General features: G+C 39.7%; 1 protein-coding gene across 1 annotated transcript; it reads left to right on the top strand.

The window, feature by feature from the left end:
* Positions 1–839: 839 nt before the first annotated feature.
* LOC124675836 (thioredoxin-like 1-1, chloroplastic) lies at positions 840–2239 on the top strand. Its single transcript, XM_047211909.1, has 4 exons — positions 840–1028; positions 1214–1396; positions 1509–1673; positions 1773–2239. The coding sequence occupies exons 1-4, from the start codon at positions 840–842 to the stop codon at positions 2043–2045; spliced, it is 810 nt and encodes a 269-aa protein (XP_047067865.1). The 3' UTR covers positions 2046–2239.
* The last annotated feature ends 17996 nt before the right edge of the window (positions 2240–20235 follow it).

Genomic DNA, 20235 nt, shown 5'->3' with positions numbered 1-20235 from the left:
TTGTGTCATGTGAAATGGTGTTCATTTAATATCCGCGCCAATAACTTGTATGCACATTTTGGGAAACTCCACAAATATATTACCCTGCCGCTTCAAATTGAACTCGCAAAGCATTTTATGTTTTATATTTAGTAACAAAAAACATAGATAGTACATAATAGCTATAACATGTACCCATTGCAGTATTTCTAGCCTTTAGATAAAAATGTAATACCATGCACAACAGAAATACAAAGATCTACGTCAAAATCTCGCTGTCGATCGACCGAAAATACAGCGACGTCTAAATAGACATCAACAAAAAGAAAGACTGTGGATTTCGCTGTACCCAAGCTGTTGTCAAAGCAGATATTTCTCCATTTTTACCACGCTCCAGAAACGGGTGGGCCCATGCGTTCCATGCCCTTTTCGCCGTGTGCACAGACAGAGACCCTAACCTTGACCTACCTGCACACGTGGCCGCTTAACCTCCAGTACCTACCGCTCCTGCGGCCCAGCTTTTTTCTTATCCAAAACATATCCACTCCAACGCACCTTTTACACCATCACAAACGGTCATCCCAAACCGCCGCCCCTCGTGTCCGCAATCCGTCCGTTCAGCACGCGATCCAACGGATAGGAGGAATTACCCATGTGGTAAAAACGGCAGGTAAAAAAAGCGTGGGCCTTGTCGCTTTTCCCCTCTCTTCGTTAAAAGGGCAGACCTTTTCTTCCTCGCCGCATCTCCCATCCATCCGCCATTGCCCTTCTCTCTCTGTGTGCGCGCTCCTGCTCCCTAGTTTCCTCTACCTTTGCTCGCTGCGTGCTTCGGTCCCCGGCAGAACGAGCTCCGTGTATCCATGGCTAACACTCTGTGCGGCAACGGCTGCGTGGCGGTGCCCTGCGGGGACTTGGGCGCCGCGGCGGCGCTCGCGGAGTCCGTGGCGATGGGCGGCGCGTACCGTGCCAAGAGCTCCTTCCCCGCCGGGAGGGTGGCGCTTACGGCCAGGCCCCAGCCTCGGAGTCTCCATGTGGCGGCTGCTGGCCAGGTTCGTTCCTCGTTTCGAATCCGTTTTCTTGTTTTTGTTAGATTCTCAAGAGGAGATCTTGAGATTTATTTTTTATTCCATCTTCCCCAAGTAAAGAAATTTCGATTTGTCCCACTTTTTAGACTGGGATTTTAGCTGGTGGGGAATACGATGCTAAATGTGAGCTGGTTTGTTGGTTCTTGCAGATGAACGGGAACCTGACGATTGGCAAAGCCATGAGGTGGTGGGAGAAAGTGACGCAGCCAAACATGAGGGAGGTCCAGTCCGCGCAGGACCTCGCCGACTCCCTGCGCAACGCCGGCGACAAGCTCGTCGTCGTCGACTTCTTCTCCCCCGGCTGCGGTGGCTGCCGCGCTCTCCACCCAAAGGTAACAAATTCATGGCCAAACCCCGGTTTATTCTGATAACTTGTTCCAAATACTGCAATATACTACTAGTCGCCTATCTCCTTTTTGCTCATTTGTTGATTCTTATGTCCAGATTGCGCAATTCGCCGAACGGAACCCGGATGTGCTGTTCCTGCAAGTGAACCACGAGCAGCACAAGTCCATGTGCTACAGCCTCCATGTCCATGTCCTCCCTTTCTTCAGGTTCTACAGGGGAGCTCAGGGCCGGGTCAGCAGCTTCAGCTGCACCAATGCAACGGTAAATCTCAACGCCCACTTAGTGTGTTCGCTTACTGCAATGTCTTCTTCAGACAAGATTGAATGCTAACATTCTTGCTCCAATTCGATGTGATTGCAGATCAAGAAGTTCAAGGACGCGCTTGCGAAGCACAGTCCGGAAAGGTGCAGCCTCGGCCCAGCGCGTGGTCTGGAGGAGTCGGAGCTCTTGGCTCTGGCTGCGAACAGGGACTTGCAATTCACCTACAGCGAGAAGCCGACGCTCGTGCCGATAGCGGAGGCCATCAAGATGGAGGCTGCTGCAATAGGTGGCCCGTGGCTGCCATTGCCTCCGAGCGCAACGCACTTCTTACCTCAGGGATCTGATGATGCCCTGATCCCCTCCGGAAGATAGTAGTTGGAGACCAAGTGAATCCGGCCAATTATGTACAGATTTTACTTTTTTGCTTGTTGTACTTATTAAGAAGCAGAATCTCAGACTCAAGGTTTTAGTTTTTATAAGCCTTCTGAAGTTCTATGGATTGTGTTGTTGGTCTTGCTCAAGCATGATAATCCTTGCTTAATGACCAAAGGGATGCATTGTGTCTATGAAGTATGAACTCAGAAATGCTAATAAAGATCCTTCATGACTAATGATAATCCTTGCTTAATGACCAAAGGGATGCCCTGTATCTATGAAGTATGAACTCGGAAATGCTAATGAAGATCCTTCATGACTAATTGTTTACACTCCTCTGCTGATTCTTTCTGCAAGATTCAGTCGGTGTAAACTTTAATTCCAATTTTCAAACGAACTATATATGTTGTTGGTACGGGAACCTAACGAAAACCTTGATTCTCTTTTGAGAAAGTTTTTTGTGGACAGGGGCGTGTGTATGCAGTTGGTTCAATCAAGGAGATTGGTGTCGCTGAGACGGAACGCCTAAACTGTGTTGGTCTGTTGCATCAGCTAGGCAGGAAGACGATAAGCATTATTGGGGCTTTGATAGTTCATAGATAAGCCAGGCACCATCACCCTTGTCGCTTAGTTTCAACTATATCCACTGAACGAGCAAACGCCCTGCAGTGATGCAGATGGTAGGTCATTGGAGTCACGCGAGGCCGCGAGCAGTCGTCCCATACTGCTTAGGAACTTTAACATATTGGATATCGGAATATGCACAAAATTGTATGGGAAATTGGGGTTTCATAGCTATCCTATAGACTGGACATACCGTTATCAACTGCAAAATAGCAGTCAGAAAGCTTATCCAGTTCGAAGTGCAGTGTCGATCTGTGTTAGCTCGTTATGCATTGTCTCCTAACTCCTAAGGAATAACATTCAGAAGCATCCATAATCTGGCGACTTGGAGAGGCTTGCCTCTGTAAAAAAGTTGGTACTGATTACTTAAAGCTGGAAAAACATAATCAAATTTAGAAGCATCAGAATTGGATTTCTTTTTTCTCATGAGGGGAACATGCCCAGCCTTTGCATCAACTAATGCACTTCAAAGTTTGAAAATATATTGAGGCACATATGGTGGGTAAAAAAACGAGCGAGCTGAAAAGTGAGAACATGAAACGACTATGCATCATGATAATTTTTTAGTATGCTAGCAACGAGCCCGATTAAGAAAATCTCGGATGACCATCTCAGCCACTTGCATCAAGCATCTATAGGCTAATGCCGCTCCATGGAGAGAAGATAGGATCATACATGATGAGTAGTTTTGCTATAACATGAAAATATGAGTAGCTCATATCTTGTTAAAATTAATATCATTCCGAAAATTCTAAATAGCCCAACATAAAGCGCAAATCCACCCAAAAATATGAGTTTTTTTTATTAATTTCATACAGCTCATTCCTGAACATAGTCATGATGTAAGTTGGAGGGGTTAAACTAAAAGTCATATGAATTATGCACCAAACAATATGAGGAAATGTACATGCAATAAAGTGATTTGAACGGTTTCATTTTAATCACAGAAAACAAAACTGCTCTTTGTGAGGATGTGTTTGTTTTACGAAACTATAGCAGCAGAGGCTCCTACTGCTCTTAAATTATAAAAGAATAAGTGTTACAATATATTTACAAAGTCCCATTTTGGGACCCTAAAAATGAGAATTAAACTCTAAGTTCTCTTATAAAGGAGTCTAAATTATTGCTAAACTCTCCCATTTTGTTTTCTTGTGAAGGATGAGGCGATCAAGCGTAGATGGCGGGAGTACTTTGACAACCTTTACAATGGAGAGGCTGAGAGCTCTACCATTGAGCTAGACGACTCCTTTGATGATACCAGCATGTGCTTTGTGCGACGTATCCAGGAGTCTGAGGTTAAGGAGGCGTTAAGGAGGATGAAAGGCGGCAAGGCGATGGGTCCCGATGGTATCCCCATCGAGGCGTGGAGAGGCCTTGGGGACGTAGCGATAGTATGGCTAACTAAGCTTTTCAACCTCATTTTTCGGTCAAACAAGATGCCCGAAGAATGGAGGCGGAGTATTTTAGTACCAATCTTCAAGAACAAGGGGGATGTTCAAAGTTGTACTAATTACCGTGGAATCAAGCTGATGAGCCATACTATGAAGCTATGGGAGAGAGTCATTGAGCACCGCTTAAGAAGGTTGACAAGCGTGACCAAAAACCAATTTGGTTTCATGCCCGGGAGGTCTACCATGGAAGCCATCTTCTTGGTACGACAGACTGATGGAGAGATACAGGGAGCAAAAGAAGGACCTTCATATGGTGTTCATTGATTTGGAGAAGGCCTATGATAAGATACCTCGGAATGTCATGTGGTGGGCCTTGGAGAAACACAAAGTCCCAATAAAGTACATTACCCTCATCAAGGATATGTATGATAATGTTGTGACAAGTGTTCGAACAAGCGATGGCGACACTGATGACTTTCCAATTAGAATAGGGCTACACCAAGGGTCAGCTTTGAGCCCTTATCTTTTTGATTTGGTGATGGATGAGGTCACAAGGGATATACAAGGAGACATCCCATGGTGTATGCTCTTTGCGGATGATGTGGTGCTAGTCGATGATAGCCGAACGGGGGTTAATAGAAAGTTAGAGTTGTGGAGGCGAACTCTCGAATCGAAAGGTTTTAGGCTTAGTAGAACTAAAACTGAATACATGAGGTGCGATTTCAGTTCTACTAGGCACGAGGAGGGAGAGGTTAGCCTTGATGGGCAGGTGGTACCGGAGAGAGACACTTTTCGATATTTGGGGTCCATGTTGCGGAAGGATGGCGATATCGATGAAGATGTGGGCCACCGAATCAAGGCTGGTTGGATGAAGTGGCGCCAAGCTTCGGGCGTACTCGTGACAAGAGAGTGCCACAAAAGCTAAAAGGCAGGTTTTATAGGACAGCTATCCGACCTGCGATGTTGTATGGCGCTGAGTGTTGGCCAACGAAGAGACGACATATCCAACGGTTAAGTGTAGCAGAGATGCGCATGTTGAGATGGATATGTGGCCACACAAGAATGGATCGGGTACGGAATGACGATATATGGGAGAGAGTTGGGGTAGCACCGATTGAAGAGAAGCTAGTCCAACATCATCTCAGATGGTTTGGACATATCCAGTGGAGGCCTCCGAAAGCGCTAGTGCATATCGGACGGATAAAGCGTGATGAGAATGTTAAGAGGGGTCGTGGTAGACCAAACTTGACATGGGAGGAGTCCGTTAAGAGAGACCCGAAGGTTTGGAATATCGACAAAGATTTAGCCATGGATAGGGGTGCGTGGAAGTTAGCTATCCACGTTCCGGAACCATGACTTGGTTTCGAGATCTTATGGGTTTCAACTCTAGCCTACCCCAACTTGTTTGGGACTGAAAGGCTTGGTTGTTGTTGTTGTTGTTGTTGTCGGTCTTGACCCTAGTCCTTAACAAATCCAGATCAGAAGTGCATTGGGCCAGCCATAAAACTTTGGAGACATCTTTATGCTCAAAATGTTTCTTGTTTCGTTGTTTCCAAATGTTCCACGCCCCAAAATCGGCGAGGTTATGTTTTGTTAATGAAAAAAAATACTATATAGGAACTACATAAATCTTTATTTTCAATGGAACTTTGAGCTTCCAATTTTTTTTGTAGAAACCTTGTATTGTTCGTTCATAAAGTCAAGATTCATCGATTTCACCGAGAAAGATTTAGAAGGGGTCAAACTCCAAAAGTTGTATCCGGCACCTGAGATGACTCGATTACACGAACCGCTGGACAAAATGTAACCAACCGATCCACTGCCCCCCCCCCGCAATTAATTCTCTTCAAAACTAATATTCAATAGAGAGACAAATATGAAACTGCCATCAAAATGTCTTTCGTTTTTTCAATGTTATATAAGGATGGGTGTTAATGGGACCTAGCCATGTGTCCTCCCAAAATAGAGAATTTAAACTACTTCTTTTTCAACAATTGATCATCTACGGAAGAAATCTACATTAACACTCATTGGTCCTTCCCATTAGAGTTTTGTTCTACTTGAGACAAGTTATGGAATGGAGATACTTATTATATAACAACTCTTGACACACATCCTGCTCGTTCAAATATTTAAATGATCACAGCTAAGCAAACATTTGTTCTTAATATCCGAAACCTCAACCCCGAATCCCCTTGGTCTTTTGGTATGCACATAATGTTCTCTTTAGTTAGCCGTTATTTACATTTACATTGGTCATTTTGGCAAAAAAAAACTAGATTTAAGAAAATCTAGTCCTTTTAGGACTCCTTTAGCTATCTTAAGGAACAACAACGTAAACATCGGTAATTAATAAAGCTAAAATTTATAAGCACAAGTCATCCACCATATATAAAAACTTCTCTGCCCACATCCTATAACTTTCTTTAAAGCATAATTCAATTGGCTTCCAGACCTTATTGCAAAGCTTTCGGTGGTGAATAGGAACTCCAACATATCTACAAGATAGGGAGCTAGACTCGCAAGTCCCAACCAAACAACTTTTTACCTATACTCTTATTGTTTTTCGCCTTTATGAAGCAGAAGATCTCACTTCTATTAAAGTTGATCTTTAAAATGGCAAGTTGTTTGAATATGTATACAATTGGCGACTTTCAGCTAGTCGTGTTCCATGGAAATGATTGTATCATCTACTTATTGAAGAATGGAAACTCCTCCCTTAGTTGATCTACTTTCTCCATGTCGTGTTCCCACGGAAGGATAACTCTTAGCCCAAGTCGAACGGCCATGCTTTCCAAATATGATTACACCATGGTGCCTCAAGATATCTCTCAAAGGCCGAAAGAGGACTCTATCTATAAATATCATGCTTCATATATCATGATTCACAAGAAACCCGAAATATACCTCCATAACTACCCAGTTAAAGATTAGCACTTGGTAGACCGTAAGTAATTTCTCAATCAACGGAACGTGCCCCATCCTCTGCATCAACTAGCCGGCTTTAAAGTTTCAAAATATTGGGTCACATATGGTGGGTACAAAAATGAGAGAGTTGAAAAGTGAGAAAATGAAATGACTATGCATCATAATATTTTTTGTATGCTTGCAACCACACCGATTAAAAATATCTCCAATGACTATGTAGAGCCGGTTGCATCAAGAATCTATAGGCTCATGCGGCTCCACAGAGAAAAGATAGGATCATACATGGACGATGAGTAGTTTTGCTATAACATGAGTAGGTTCTACCTTGTTAAAACAATATCATTTCAAAGGTTCCAAATAGGCCAACATAAAGCGCAAATCCCAACTAAAATATGAATTTGTTTGTTAATTCCATACATCTCAACCCTCAACATAGTCATGATGTTAGTTGGAAGGGTTAAAAATTCAAGTGATCTATGCGCCAAACAATACGGGCAATCATACATGATATAAATAGATTTGAAAGGTTTCATCTTCATCAAATAAAACAACACTTCTCTTTGCAAGGTTATGTTTTGTTAATAAATTTATTTAACGGAACCACATAAAACCATTATTTTCAGTTGAACTTTGAGATTCCTTTTTTTGTAGAAACATTGTATTGTCGTTCATAAGGTCAACATTCGAATTCATAGATTTCACCGAGAAAGATCTGGAAGGGAACAAACTAAAAAAAGACGCATCTGGCTCATGAGATAACTCGATTACACCAACTGTTGGACTAAATGTAAAAAATCCGTCCACTGGTCCCCCGATTAGTGCTCGCCTAAACTAATATTTAAAGGAGTGACAAGTATAACACTACCACCAAAACATATTTTAGTTTTTAAATGTTATATAAGGATGGATAATTATGGGATATAGACATGTCACATAGCCATGTGTCCTCCCAAAAAGAGAATTTAAACCATTCTTTCCAACAAATGATCCTGTACTAGAGAAATCTACTTTAAATATCATTGGTCCTCTTAGGTTTTGGTTCCACTTGCGATAAGTTATGGAACGGAGATACTTATTATGTACAACTCTTGCCACACATCATGCCTGTTCAAATGTTTAAACAACCACTGCTAAGCAAACATTTTTTCTTAATAGCTGAAACATCAACCCCAAATCCCCTTGATCTTTTAGTCTGCCCATATTGTTCTTTTTGGTTAGCCGTTATTTACATCTACATTTGTAATTTCACAAGAAAAATCTAGATTTAAAATAGTCTAGTCCTTTTCGGACTCCTTTAACTATCTTAAGGAACACGAACATAAACATCGGTAAGTTAATAAGGATTAAATTTATAAGCACAAGTCGTCAACCGTATAATAGAAACTTGATATGCCGGCATCCCAACTTTCTTTAAAGAGGAATTCAACGGGCTTCCAACCCTCATTGCAAAGCTTTCCGTAGTGAATAGGAATTCCCAAGTATGTACAAGGTAGGGAGCTAGATTCGTAAATCAAACTACTTTTTATCTATATTCTCATTATTTTTCGTCTTTCAGAAGGAGATGACCTCTCTTGTATGAAATTTGATATTTAAACTGGTAAGTTGCTTGGATATGAATGAAATTAATTTCATGATAGATACTTTCACTAAGTCGTGTTCAATGGAAATGATTGTATAATCAACTTATTGAAGAATGGAAACTCCTCTAGATGATATACTTTCTCTACGTCGTGTTCCCACACAAGGCCAACTCTTAACCCAAGTTGTAAGGACATGCTTTCCAGATATGATCACTCCATAGTTCCTTGAGATATCTCTCCAAGGCCGGGGCGAGGATCCTATTTATAAATACGGTGCTTCATATCATGATTCACAGAAACCCAAAATATACCTTCATAACTACCCAGTTACAGATTAGCGTTTGGTAGACCGTAAGTTTTAAAGTTAAAAATATTGTGTCACATATGGTGGGTAAACAAATAAGAGATTTGAAAAGTAAGAACATGAAATGACTATGCATCATGATACTTTTTGTATGCTAGCAAAAAACCCCAATTAAAATTATCTCGAATGACTATCTTGAGCCGGTTGCATCAGGAATCTATAGGCTCATGCCGCTCCACCGAGAGAAGATAGGACTATACATGGATCCGATGAGTAGTTTTCTATAACATGAGTAGTTTCTATCTTGTTAAAAACAATATCATTTCTAAAACTCCAAATAGCCCAACATAAAGCACAAATTGCAACTAAAATATGACTTTTTTTTGTTAATTCCGTACAATTCAACCCTGAACATAATCATGATGTTAGTTGGAAGGGTTAAATTAAAAGTCAAGTGATCTATGCGCCAAACAATACGAAAAAATATACATGAAATAAAGATATTTCGACGGTTTCATCTTCACCAGATAAAACAACACTTCTCTTTGCAAGGTATGTTTTGTTAATAAAACATTTCTATATCGAAATCACATAAAATATTTTTTAAGTGGAACTTTGAGCTTCCATTTTTGTAGAAACCTTTTATTTTTGTTCATAAGGCGAAGATTCATAAATTTCATCGAGAAAGATCTGGAAAGGGTAAAAATCCAAATAGACGCATTCGGATCATGAGATAACTCGATTACACCAACCGCTAGACTAAATGTAACGAATTCATCCATGGTCATGCGATTATTGCTCGCATAAACTAATATTCAACAAAGATTAAAATATAACACTACCACCAACACATATTTTAGATTTTCAATGTTATATAAGGACGAATAATGATGGGATATGGACATGTGATGGCTCCTAAGTGCAAGAGATAAATTGTAGTATTTTTCAATAAGAAAGGTTGTCGAACCCACGAGGAGCTGAAGGTATTGGTTAGCGGATTTGACAAGTAAATAATAATAAGAATGCGGTAGTTTTGGTGTTTTGGGTATATAGTTTGCATAAAATAAAATGCAAAAAGTAAACAGCAATATGTAAATGCTCTCAATGGGAGAAAGCCCAATCATCTATGCAGCAAGAGGAAAATCTCAAGTGTGTGTGAGCTTATATGTGACAAGTGTTCCTGAGGGCGGCATTGATTTACTAGCATTTAGAGTTATGCACAACATGGTAAATATTTTGTCAAGTTTCATTCTCTTATGGGCGGAGCCTAAATTATGTGCAGCCATAGATATGAGAAATGCACCCCTTATGATGGGTCCTAGAGCCATTCTCATATGCAAGTATAGGATTCATTAAGACATAAATGTCCCAACATATCAATTAGATCATTGGCCCCCGACATAAACCCCTCTAATGCAACTCAATGTATATGCAGTCAATGTTTGCATAAAACCATCATAGAACAACATAAAAGATAAAAAAATTGAACAAATACTGATTGCACATCAATAGCCAGATAATACTATGCCATCAGGAACATGGGGAACTACTCACAAGTGTCAAACATGATATGGATCAGAGGCATAATGGTTACAACACAATCTGATCACAAAATAAAGACAAAGTACCAATCACAAAAATGCAATTATCCCGTAAAACAATATCCGCGGTTCAATCAAACACAAACTATGAGGGGGATGAAGTCGGTCTCGTAGATGGTGATGGTGGTGATGATGTTGTTGATGGATATGCCTCCACATATGTCAAAGAGGAGTGGTGACGACGATGGCGTCGATTTCCCCTTGACCGGAGGCACCGGTGCAGCAGGATATGCTCTCTCCCGGAGTAGGAGAGGACTTTCGCCTCCGCCGCTGCCTCAATAAATCTTAGGGAAAATATGGCTTAGGTTTTTGGGCGAAACGGAGGTGCCTATATAAATGGGGGCCGAGGCGAATGATACGTCTCAAACGTATCTATAATTTTTGATGCTCCATGCTTGTTTTACACCAATTTATATATGTTTTGCTCATGCTTCGTTGCACTTTTATACATTTTCCGGCACTAACCTATTAACAAGATGCCACAGTGCCAGTTCCCAGTTTTCTGCTATTTTGTATTTCAGAAAAGTTGTACAAAAAATATTCTCGGAATTGGACGAAACAAAAGTCGAAGTCAATATTTTTCCATAACAAAGTCAGAGTCCAGAGGGGAGTCGAAGAGAGGCACCAGGGCAGCCACGCCGGCCCTATGTGCGGCCTGGCCCTGGCCCACGCCTAGGGGTGGTGTGGGCCACCCTGGCCTCCACCGACATCGCCCCTCCAAACCATTTAATCATGATCTCGGGAAAATCCTGAACACCCGAGCCTCCATCCACGAAATGTTCCGTCGCGACCGCCATTGCAGACCCTAGCTCGGGAGGTTTCTGAAGCTCTTCCCGGCACCCTTCCGGAGGGGGAAATCATCATCGGAGGCATCTACATCGCCATGCCCGCCTTCGAAGTGATGCTTGAGTAGTTCATCCCTGGACGATGGGTCCATAGCAGTAGTTCACCTCTTTACTTTGTTATAGTTTTGCTTAGTTTATTTTATTTTATTTTATTTTGTTTGCTTCATTATATCAAAAAACACAAAAAAATAGTTTTTATTATAGCTGTTATTTATGTTGCTTAGTTTTAATTTTGCCAAAATGGGTTATGCTGAAAATACTAAGTTGTGTGACTTTACTAGCACAAACAACAATGATTTTATTTGTACACCTATTGCTCCACCTGCTCCTGAAGCAGCTTTCTATGAAATTAAACCTTCTTTATTAAATCTTGTTATGAAAGAGCAATTTTCTGGAGTTAGTACTGAAGATGCCGCTTCTCACCTTAATAATTTTGTTGAACTTTGTGAGATGCAAAAATATAAGGATGTAGATGGTGACATTATAAAACTAAAAAAATTTCCTTTCTCTTTGAGAGGTAGAGCTAAAGATTGGTTGCTATCTTTGCCTAGAAATAGTATTGATTCTTGGGTTAAATGCAAAGATGTTTTTATTGGAAAATATTATCCTCCTGCTAAGATTATACCTTTGAGAAGCGACATAATGAAATTTAGACAATTTGATAATGAACATGTTGCTCAAGCTTGGGAAAGAATGAAATCTTTGGTAAAGAATTGTCCCACTCATGGACTGACTGCTTGGATGATCATCCAAACTTTTTATGCAGGACTAATTTTTTTTTCAAGAAATCTCCTGGATTCATCTGCTGGAGGTACCTTTATGTGCATTACTTTGGGAGCTGCAACTAAATTACTTGATGATATGATGATAAATTATTATGAATGGCACAACGAGAGAGCTCCACAAGGTAAGAAGGTAAATTATGTCGAAGAAACCTCCTCCTTAAGTGATAAGATTTATACTATTATGTCTATGCTTGTTAATGGTAAAGCACATGTTGATCCAAATAATATTCCGTTAGCTTCTTTGGTTGCTCAAGAAGATCATGTTGATGTGAATTTCACTAAAAACAACAATTTCAACAATAATGCTTACAAGAATAATTTTGGTAGCAACAATTATAGACCATATCCTTCTAATAATGGTAATGCTTATGGCAATTCTTATGTTAATTCCTATAGCAATAATAAAAGTGCACCCTCTGATCTTGAAGTCATGCTTAAGGATTTTATTAGTAAACAAACTGCTTTCAATAAAATTGTTGAGAAAAAGCTTGGCAAAATTGATATTCTTGCTTCTAAAATTGATAGCCTTGCTCACGATGTTGATTTTATTAAAATAAAGTGTTTCCTCGTGATGTTAAAGAAAGTAAAACCTTGAATGACATTCAAGTTAGAATTGATGAAATGTTAGGATGTTGACGGAATTACATGCTAGGTGGGAAAGAGAAGATAAAATTGCTAGAAATAATAATTTGACTAAAGGTTGTACCATCACCACCACCAGTAGTAATGAAGTTTCAAATGCTAGCCACTCTCCTACTATTAATGGTAAAATAAATGATGTAGGAAAAGTCCCCACTCCTTCTACAAAATTGGCTAGAACCGCTGAAACTGCTCCTGATAAGTGTGTTGAATTTTTTTGGAGTATGGAAGACAAAATTCCTTTTACCTTTGATAAAAATGAGTTTGATTTTATTGATTGCAATATCTCTGAAGTACTTAAGTTCTTACAAAATCTTGCTAGAAGTCCTAATACTAGTGCTATAAATATGGCTTTACAAAGCACATTACAAATGCTCTTATGCAAATTAGAGATGAGAAATTAAAACGCGAAGCCTCTATTCCTAAAAAGTTAGAAGATGACAGAGAGCCCATCATTAAGATGAAAATAGATGGTTTTGATTGCAATGCTTTATGCGATCTTGGTGCAAGTATTTCTGTTATGCCTAGAAAAATCTATGATATGCTTGAATTGCCACCGTTGGAAAATGTTATTTGGATGTTCATCTTGTTGATATTGCTGCAAAGAAACCTTTAGGGAAAGTTGATAATGTTCTTATTATGGTTAACAATAACCTGGTTCCCGTTGATTTTGTTGTTTTGGATATTGAATGCAATGCTTCTTGTCCAATTATTTTGGGAAGACCGTTTCTTAGAACTGTCGGTGCTGCTATTGATATGAGAGATGAGATTATCAAATATCAATTCCCACTCAAGAAAGGTATGGAACACTTCCCTAGAAAGAGAAAGAAGTCATATTATGACTCCATTATTATAACAAATTATGATGTTGATGCTTCTTCACTTGATAATACTTGATGCTCGCACTTTTTCTGTGCCTAGCTGAAAGGCATTAAAGAAAAGCACTCTTGGAAGATAACCCATGTTTTATTTACTGTAATTTTTATTTTTGTTGAGTCTTGGAAATTATTACCTCTGTAATAACATCTCCTTATCATTTTTATTTCGTTTTTGTGCCAAGAATGCCTCTAATTGGAAGAAAGTAAGATTTGGGGAAGTTCCTGTCCTGAAAACAGATTCCGTGTTGTTACCATAAAAATTCGTAAAACTAGCCAGAGCGGAATTTTGAGCAGTTATTTTTTATGCATATGACCCAGTTATTATATAACTTTATTTTGTTTGCCACTTTTCGAGATAATCAACAGAGGATTTCCAAAAAAATTGATTTTTACCTGTTGTTTTGTGTTGACAGATTTCTGCACTATTGCATTTGCCTCTTAAATCTCTTTTTTTGAGTTCTTTTGATCAAAGAGCTTTTTGAAAGGTTGCTACAGTAGCTTATGCTTTAATATATGTTTGATATATGTTATTACTAAACCCAAGTGGATTTGTTTATTTTGATTGTACTAATGCTGCTAATGAAGAATTGTGTGAAGTTTTGTATGAAGGAAGTTTTCAATTGTAGGGAAAGAATAATGATGTAATGAGATGAAGTATGGATAAAAGCTCAAGCTTGGGGATGCCCCTGTACCCCAAGACATATTCAAGAGGTACAAGCGTCAAAGCTTGGATGCCCATGGCATCCCCTCTTCACCAAAAAAGCAACAAGTCACCTCTCTATGCGATATATTTTTATTGCTTCATACGCTATGTGTTGTTATTGGAGCGTATTTATTTTTTATTTTTAGTTTAGTTTTGTTTTGTTTGATGTATCATATGTTGGATCCCGTCACATTTGTTTTGGAGAGAGACACGCTCCGTTTTAATTGCATAGAACGCTCTAGTTTTCGTTGTTATTGTTCTGCGAGTGTTCTAGTTTTCGGGTACTGCGTTTAGCTCTTATTCTTTCACTTGAATTTTGTTCAGAGCTCATTAGTATTATTTATTTATGTATTATTAGCTCTCTGGTCCATAATTTATTTCATCTCTGGGATTTATTTCAAATAAGTTGATTGGTGTTGGATACAAGTAAAATATTTCATGACTATAGTGATGCAAAAGGAAGCTTGTCTAGACCGTGGCATAGACTTTTCCATGTCATGTTGGATGTTATTCTTGTCATATGCTTAGTATTTATTGGTGTAGCATGACTTGTTTCAAATGTCTTAGAGTGCATAATGTGTCATTGAAAGAATCATGTGTTGTTTCTATCATAAAAGCATAATATTGTGGTATTCTCATTTGATGCTTTATTGGGTTGACTTGGCGCATGTTTACACCATGTTATGACTATAACCAGCCAACTAAAGCCTCCATGATCACTTAGTTTTTAAATTTTAATATCACTTTATGCTTTGAATGATAATGTTTTGTCGCTATGCATGATTATGGCCATTATTGCTCTCTTAGTTGGTCGCTCCCAGTCTTTTGCTAGCTTTCACCTGTGTTGAGTATGATCTGTACTCGTGCATCCAACCACCATGAAACAAAGTTTTCCAATTGTGTCCACCATATCTACCTAGTAGCATTATTGCTATTCCAAGTAATTCATCATGTTTTTATTTATCTTCCAAATTAAATCTTGGCATGAGAAAATTAGTCGGTGAAGCTCTCACGAACTTGATGGCACATTTACTTTCTTGCAATTAATAAATTTGATCATTGTGCCTATCTTATGAAATTTATGTGTTTGCAAATTGCGAGTTGTGAGTTAGTACACCATGCTTTCACGGGGAACACTTTCGGCATTGCACTTATATTTAGTTGATGTCATGTTCCTTTGTTTATGGATGCCTAGTGGTGCGAAATAAAATGAAAACTTATAAGTCCATGGAGTTTGTATATGAGTTAGAGAAATGTCTGGGCCGCTAATCTAAGCGATGCATCATTCATGGTGGAAATTTGCAGCTAAGCCATAGTGAGCATTCTTTGAAACATTTGCAATAAAAAGCTATACCCATAGTAAATAAAAAATTGCTGAGATGCTCGCTGTCTGTTTGTCTTGTCATTTTGGCATGGGATTGCTCTTATAAGAGTTCCTCCATATCATCAGGCAAGAGGTACCCCATTGGCGGTTCTCAATGATACATGTATACTTACAATGACAAGAACTTATTTGAGACCTAAGTTGAGTAGCATGAGGTTTAGGTACTCGCATTCAAGGGGCATGAGATTTTCAACTTGTGATTTGCAAGCATATAGCTCATTTTTGACTCACATTAACTTTAACCATTCAAGATGCTTATGATAGGGGCAATGAGAAGGTTTATAAAACTTGTTTATCTTGCTTACTCTGCAAAAAGTCTCTCTTTTACTATTATGTTGAGTCTTCACCTTCTAATTTATGCACCGATTAAGAGAGCATAGTTGTCATTCTTAGTGCAATGCGCATAGTCCCAAAATTATTATTGATTGATTCATGATTGTGCTATTGCTTGCTCTCAAATTACTTGTATCTAGTCACCCTCTGAACTTTGAAGGTGTCCTAGCATTTATGTTTTGCTACTCCATAAAGGACATGTTGAGTACCACTTTGTTATGTTTACTTTCAATGCACTATTATTCATGATACTTTGTTTGAGTTACTCTTCATGTTATAACATAGTTGCTAAGTTCGATTGAATTGTATCTATCATGCCTATGTTAGAGTACTTAGATCCTAGCTCACAATGCTTTACATGCTTAATCAAGATTGTGTTGGCTTCATCTCACCTCAAAAATTACTTTGTTATCACTTACCTACTCGAGGACGAGCAGGAGTTAAGCTTGGGGATGCTTGATACGTCTCAAACATATCTATATTTTTTATGCTCCATGCTTGTTTTACACCAATTCATATATGTTTTGCTTGCACTTCGTTGCACTTTTACATGATTTCCGGCACTAACCTATTAACAATATGCCACAGTGCTAGTTCCCTATTTTATGTTGTTTTTGTGTTTCAGAAAAGTTGTACAAGAAATATTCTAAGAATTGGACGAAACAAAAGCCGGAGTCAATATTTTACCGAAACGAAGACGAAGTCCAGAGGGGGTCGAAGAGGCGCCACAGGGAGGCCAGACCCACCCTTGGCGCGGCCTGGCCTTGGCCCGCGCCGAGGGTCGGTGTGGCCCCCCCAGGCACCCAGCGACCTAAATCCTCCACCTATTTATACATCTTCTCGGGAAAACCCTAAACACCCGAGGCTCCATCCAGGAAAAGTTCAGTCGCGGCCGCCATTGCAGACCCTAGCTCGGGAGGGTTCTGAAGCTCTTCCCGGGACCCTGCCGGAGGGGGAAATCATCGCTGGAAGCATCTACATCGCCATACCCGCATCCGAAGTGATGCGTGAGTAGTTCATCCCTGGACGATGGGTGCATAGCAGTAGCTAGATGGTTGTCTTCTCCAATTTGTGCGTCATGTTTACATCTTGTGAGCTTCCCTACATGATCAAGATCATCCTTATGTAATGCTACATGTTGTGTTTGCTGGGATCCGATGAATATTGTGTACTATGTTGAGATAGATTATATATTATTGTCATATGTTATTTGTGATCTTGCATGCTCTCCGTTGCTAGTAGATACTCTGGCCAAGTAGATGCTTGTGACTCCAAGAGGGGGTATTTATGCTCGATAGTAGGTTCATGCCTCTAGTTTTCTGGAAGAGTGGCAATAACTTCTAAGATTGTAGATGTGTTTTTTCTACTAGGGAGAAAACAACAATGTTTTATCCGAGGGTTATTCTATTGTTTACTTTACACACATTGCTTAATGCGATAATCTGTTGCTTGCAACTTAATACTGGAAGGGGTTCAGACGATAACCGGAAGGTGGATTATTAATTAGTCATAGACGTAGTTGGATTTCGATCAATGTATTATGCTGTAATGCCCAAACTAATCTCATAGTAATCATCTTTTCATGTATGGTCGATATTCTGTCAATTGCCCAGCTGTAATTTGTTCACCCAACATGTTATTTATCTTTATGGAGAGACACCTCTTGTGAACTGTGGACCCCGGTCCTTTATTTTACACTGATAAATTCAACCACTGCAATCATGTTCTGTTTAATTTCCGCAAGCATTGTTCTCTTTAATTACCGCAAACATCTCCTTCCACTCTATACATCTAATTCTTTGTGTTCAGCAAACCGGTGAGATTGACAACCTCACTGTAAGTTGGGGCAAAGTATTTTGGTTGTGTTGTGTGCAGGTTCCACGTTGTTGCTGACGCCGGTAGTGTGCCCGACCAATAGTCAGCTAGCAACACCTTCAGAAGTCATGCATTTCTCCTACTGGTCGATTAAAACTTGGTTTCTTACTGAGGGAAAACTTGCCACTGTGCTCATCACACCTTCCTCTTGGGGTTCCCCAACCGCTTCCATCAAGAACCGTCAGCGACGCTCGAGGGTGAAACGAGCATGGGTAGCGCGCCCAAAAGGGGGCGCCACATGTACTCTTTTGGCCCTCGGGGCCTGCCTCGCATGCTTCTTTGACCCACGGCCCTTCTCTAGGTGAAAAACTAACCAGGCATTTGTCCTTCGATTTTTTGGTGTCCAAAAGGCCCATGAAACAGCAAAATATGAAAAAGGAGATTTTCTAGCTCCCAGAAATTAAATACCAATGAAAAGGAATTTGTAGGAAAGTCCCGAAAATCAACTAAAAATGCATAAATAATGATGTGTGATGGCAAATATCAACAAGAACTAATCATATATGTCACAATATTGATGATGTAAATGCACGTATCAACTCCCCCAAGCTTAAACCTTTGCTCATCCTCGAGCAAATAAGCGAAAAGACCATATGATGCATCATCAATTTATGCATATTCAATTGTCTTGTAAAATCTCTGAACTAACAACCATACAAATGTGGACTTCATATGATAGAAATTCTAGCAGCTACCCCGTATCATTTGAACAAGACTAACCATTGCATGGTGGACAGTTGAACATGTTTCATATATGTTTTCTATATGCAAGGATTTTTACCTGCTTCCTTTTACTTTTACTTTGCCTTTGTAATGGAAGATAAACTCTCACAGAGCAACTAGTTACAAGAAGAGAATTTGCTAAACAACAAGATAAACGTGAAGTTCAACTTTGTCAAACACTTTGCCATATTTTCAATTGTATTAGTTAATAGTCTTGCCCCCTAGTAACCAATATAATCATATCATGTGCTTTACATCCACATTTGCCTTTCCCTTTCCATGGCTAACCGAATCCTCGGGTGCTGACATTTTCAATCACATTCTTGTTTTAAGCATATGTATTGAAATATCCATGACCATTAGTTTACCCGTTGATTACAAAGTAGTACACGAGTATCTCTCATGTCCCCTTCTCATCATCTCTTCCTAACTATTTGTTCTCCAAGACCACATCTCCAACACAAATTCAAGGTATTTTATTTTTATTTGTTTATTAGTATTACTTGCATGGATCTTTCCTTTGTTGCAAGCTCTACTTGAAAAGTTCTATGCTTTTCCAACATGCTCAAGTTGTATTTGAAACTTCTAAATATGAAGTGCACATCATCATGAGTGTTACTCATAAATCTCCAGACAAAAGAATCATGGATGACACCATACTTCATATTTCATTAAAAACCACTTGACCAAAGATAGAAGATAATGCTCTAAGAGCTTTCCAAATTATGAGAGACTTGATAACTACTAGACGAAAGCAAAAACAAACTAAATATAACAAATAAAAGTGATATGATGAACTAAAAAGCATAAAAGACTTGATATAACTCCCCCAAACTTAGGTTGTTGAAGTGGGTCTTCAAGTAATGGCCCTCATGATCTCGTCATCAGTAGTGCTCCTAAACTTTGACAATGCTGCATGCAACTTCTTGTTAGCTTCTACTTGTTATGCCCACCTGGCTTTGTACCACCTGACCATCTCCTCCATCCTTTCAATGGTCTCCATACAAGCCGCAAAGCTCGTTTGCATGTTCCTGATGTACTTTATGTTCACCGCCTCTTCATAGTCCTGCAATAAATTAATATGATGGCAAGAGCCAGAGGAGTGCTTCTCTTCATCAGCAATTTGTTGATGAAGAAAATCAATCTGTGCTTGAAGCTTCGAGTTAGTCTAGCTCCGTATTTTAGATCCTTCAACTTCCCTCACCCTTCTTGCTCCATCATCGAATTGGGTCCTCCATGCTTCATCTTCCGTTGGTTCTCCTTCTCCCCCTTGCGAATGACTCCTTGGTGGGGAACTACACCAAGAGGTCCTGGTGGAACCACACGGGAATCCTCCAATTGGAGTGCTCCACCTCAAAGACATGACTACTTGTGGAAGCGAGATCTAGAAACAGGGATAGAAAACAATTTTTGCTCAAAATGACTCGATGCAAGATTAGATCGATAGGGGTATATATTGGAGGTTTTTAGTTTAAGATGTAGAGTTGGAGACGAAATTGAGGCAAAACCGAAGTCTGGGGGGCAAAAGACCTCGGGTGGTGCGCCCAGGCAAGGGGGAGCGCCACCTGGCCTCTTTTGCCTGTCTTGACTCCGT

This window comes from Lolium rigidum, chromosome 7 (assembly GCF_022539505.1).
Source record: "Lolium rigidum isolate FL_2022 chromosome 7, APGP_CSIRO_Lrig_0.1, whole genome shotgun sequence".
Lineage (NCBI taxonomy): Eukaryota > Viridiplantae > Streptophyta > Magnoliopsida > Poales > Poaceae > Lolium > Lolium rigidum.
Note: the sequence above shows the minus strand (reverse complement) of the source record. Positions and strands in the feature narration are given on the sequence as shown.

What these genes read in the sequence shown, in the direction of transcription:
- LOC124675836 (XM_047211909.1), top strand. Translation starts at nt 840, where the DNA reads ATGGCTAACACTCTGTGCGGCAACGGCTGCGTGGCGGTGCCCTGCGGG. An exon ending in ATGTGGCGGCTGCTGGCCAG is followed by an intron (nt 1,029 to 1,213) that starts GTTCGTTCCTCG and finishes TGGTTCTTGCAG; the next exon opens with ATGAACGGGAACCTGACGAT. An exon ending in GCCGCGCTCTCCACCCAAAG is followed by an intron (nt 1,397 to 1,508) that starts GTAACAAATTCA and finishes TCTTATGTCCAG; the next exon opens with ATTGCGCAATTCGCCGAACG.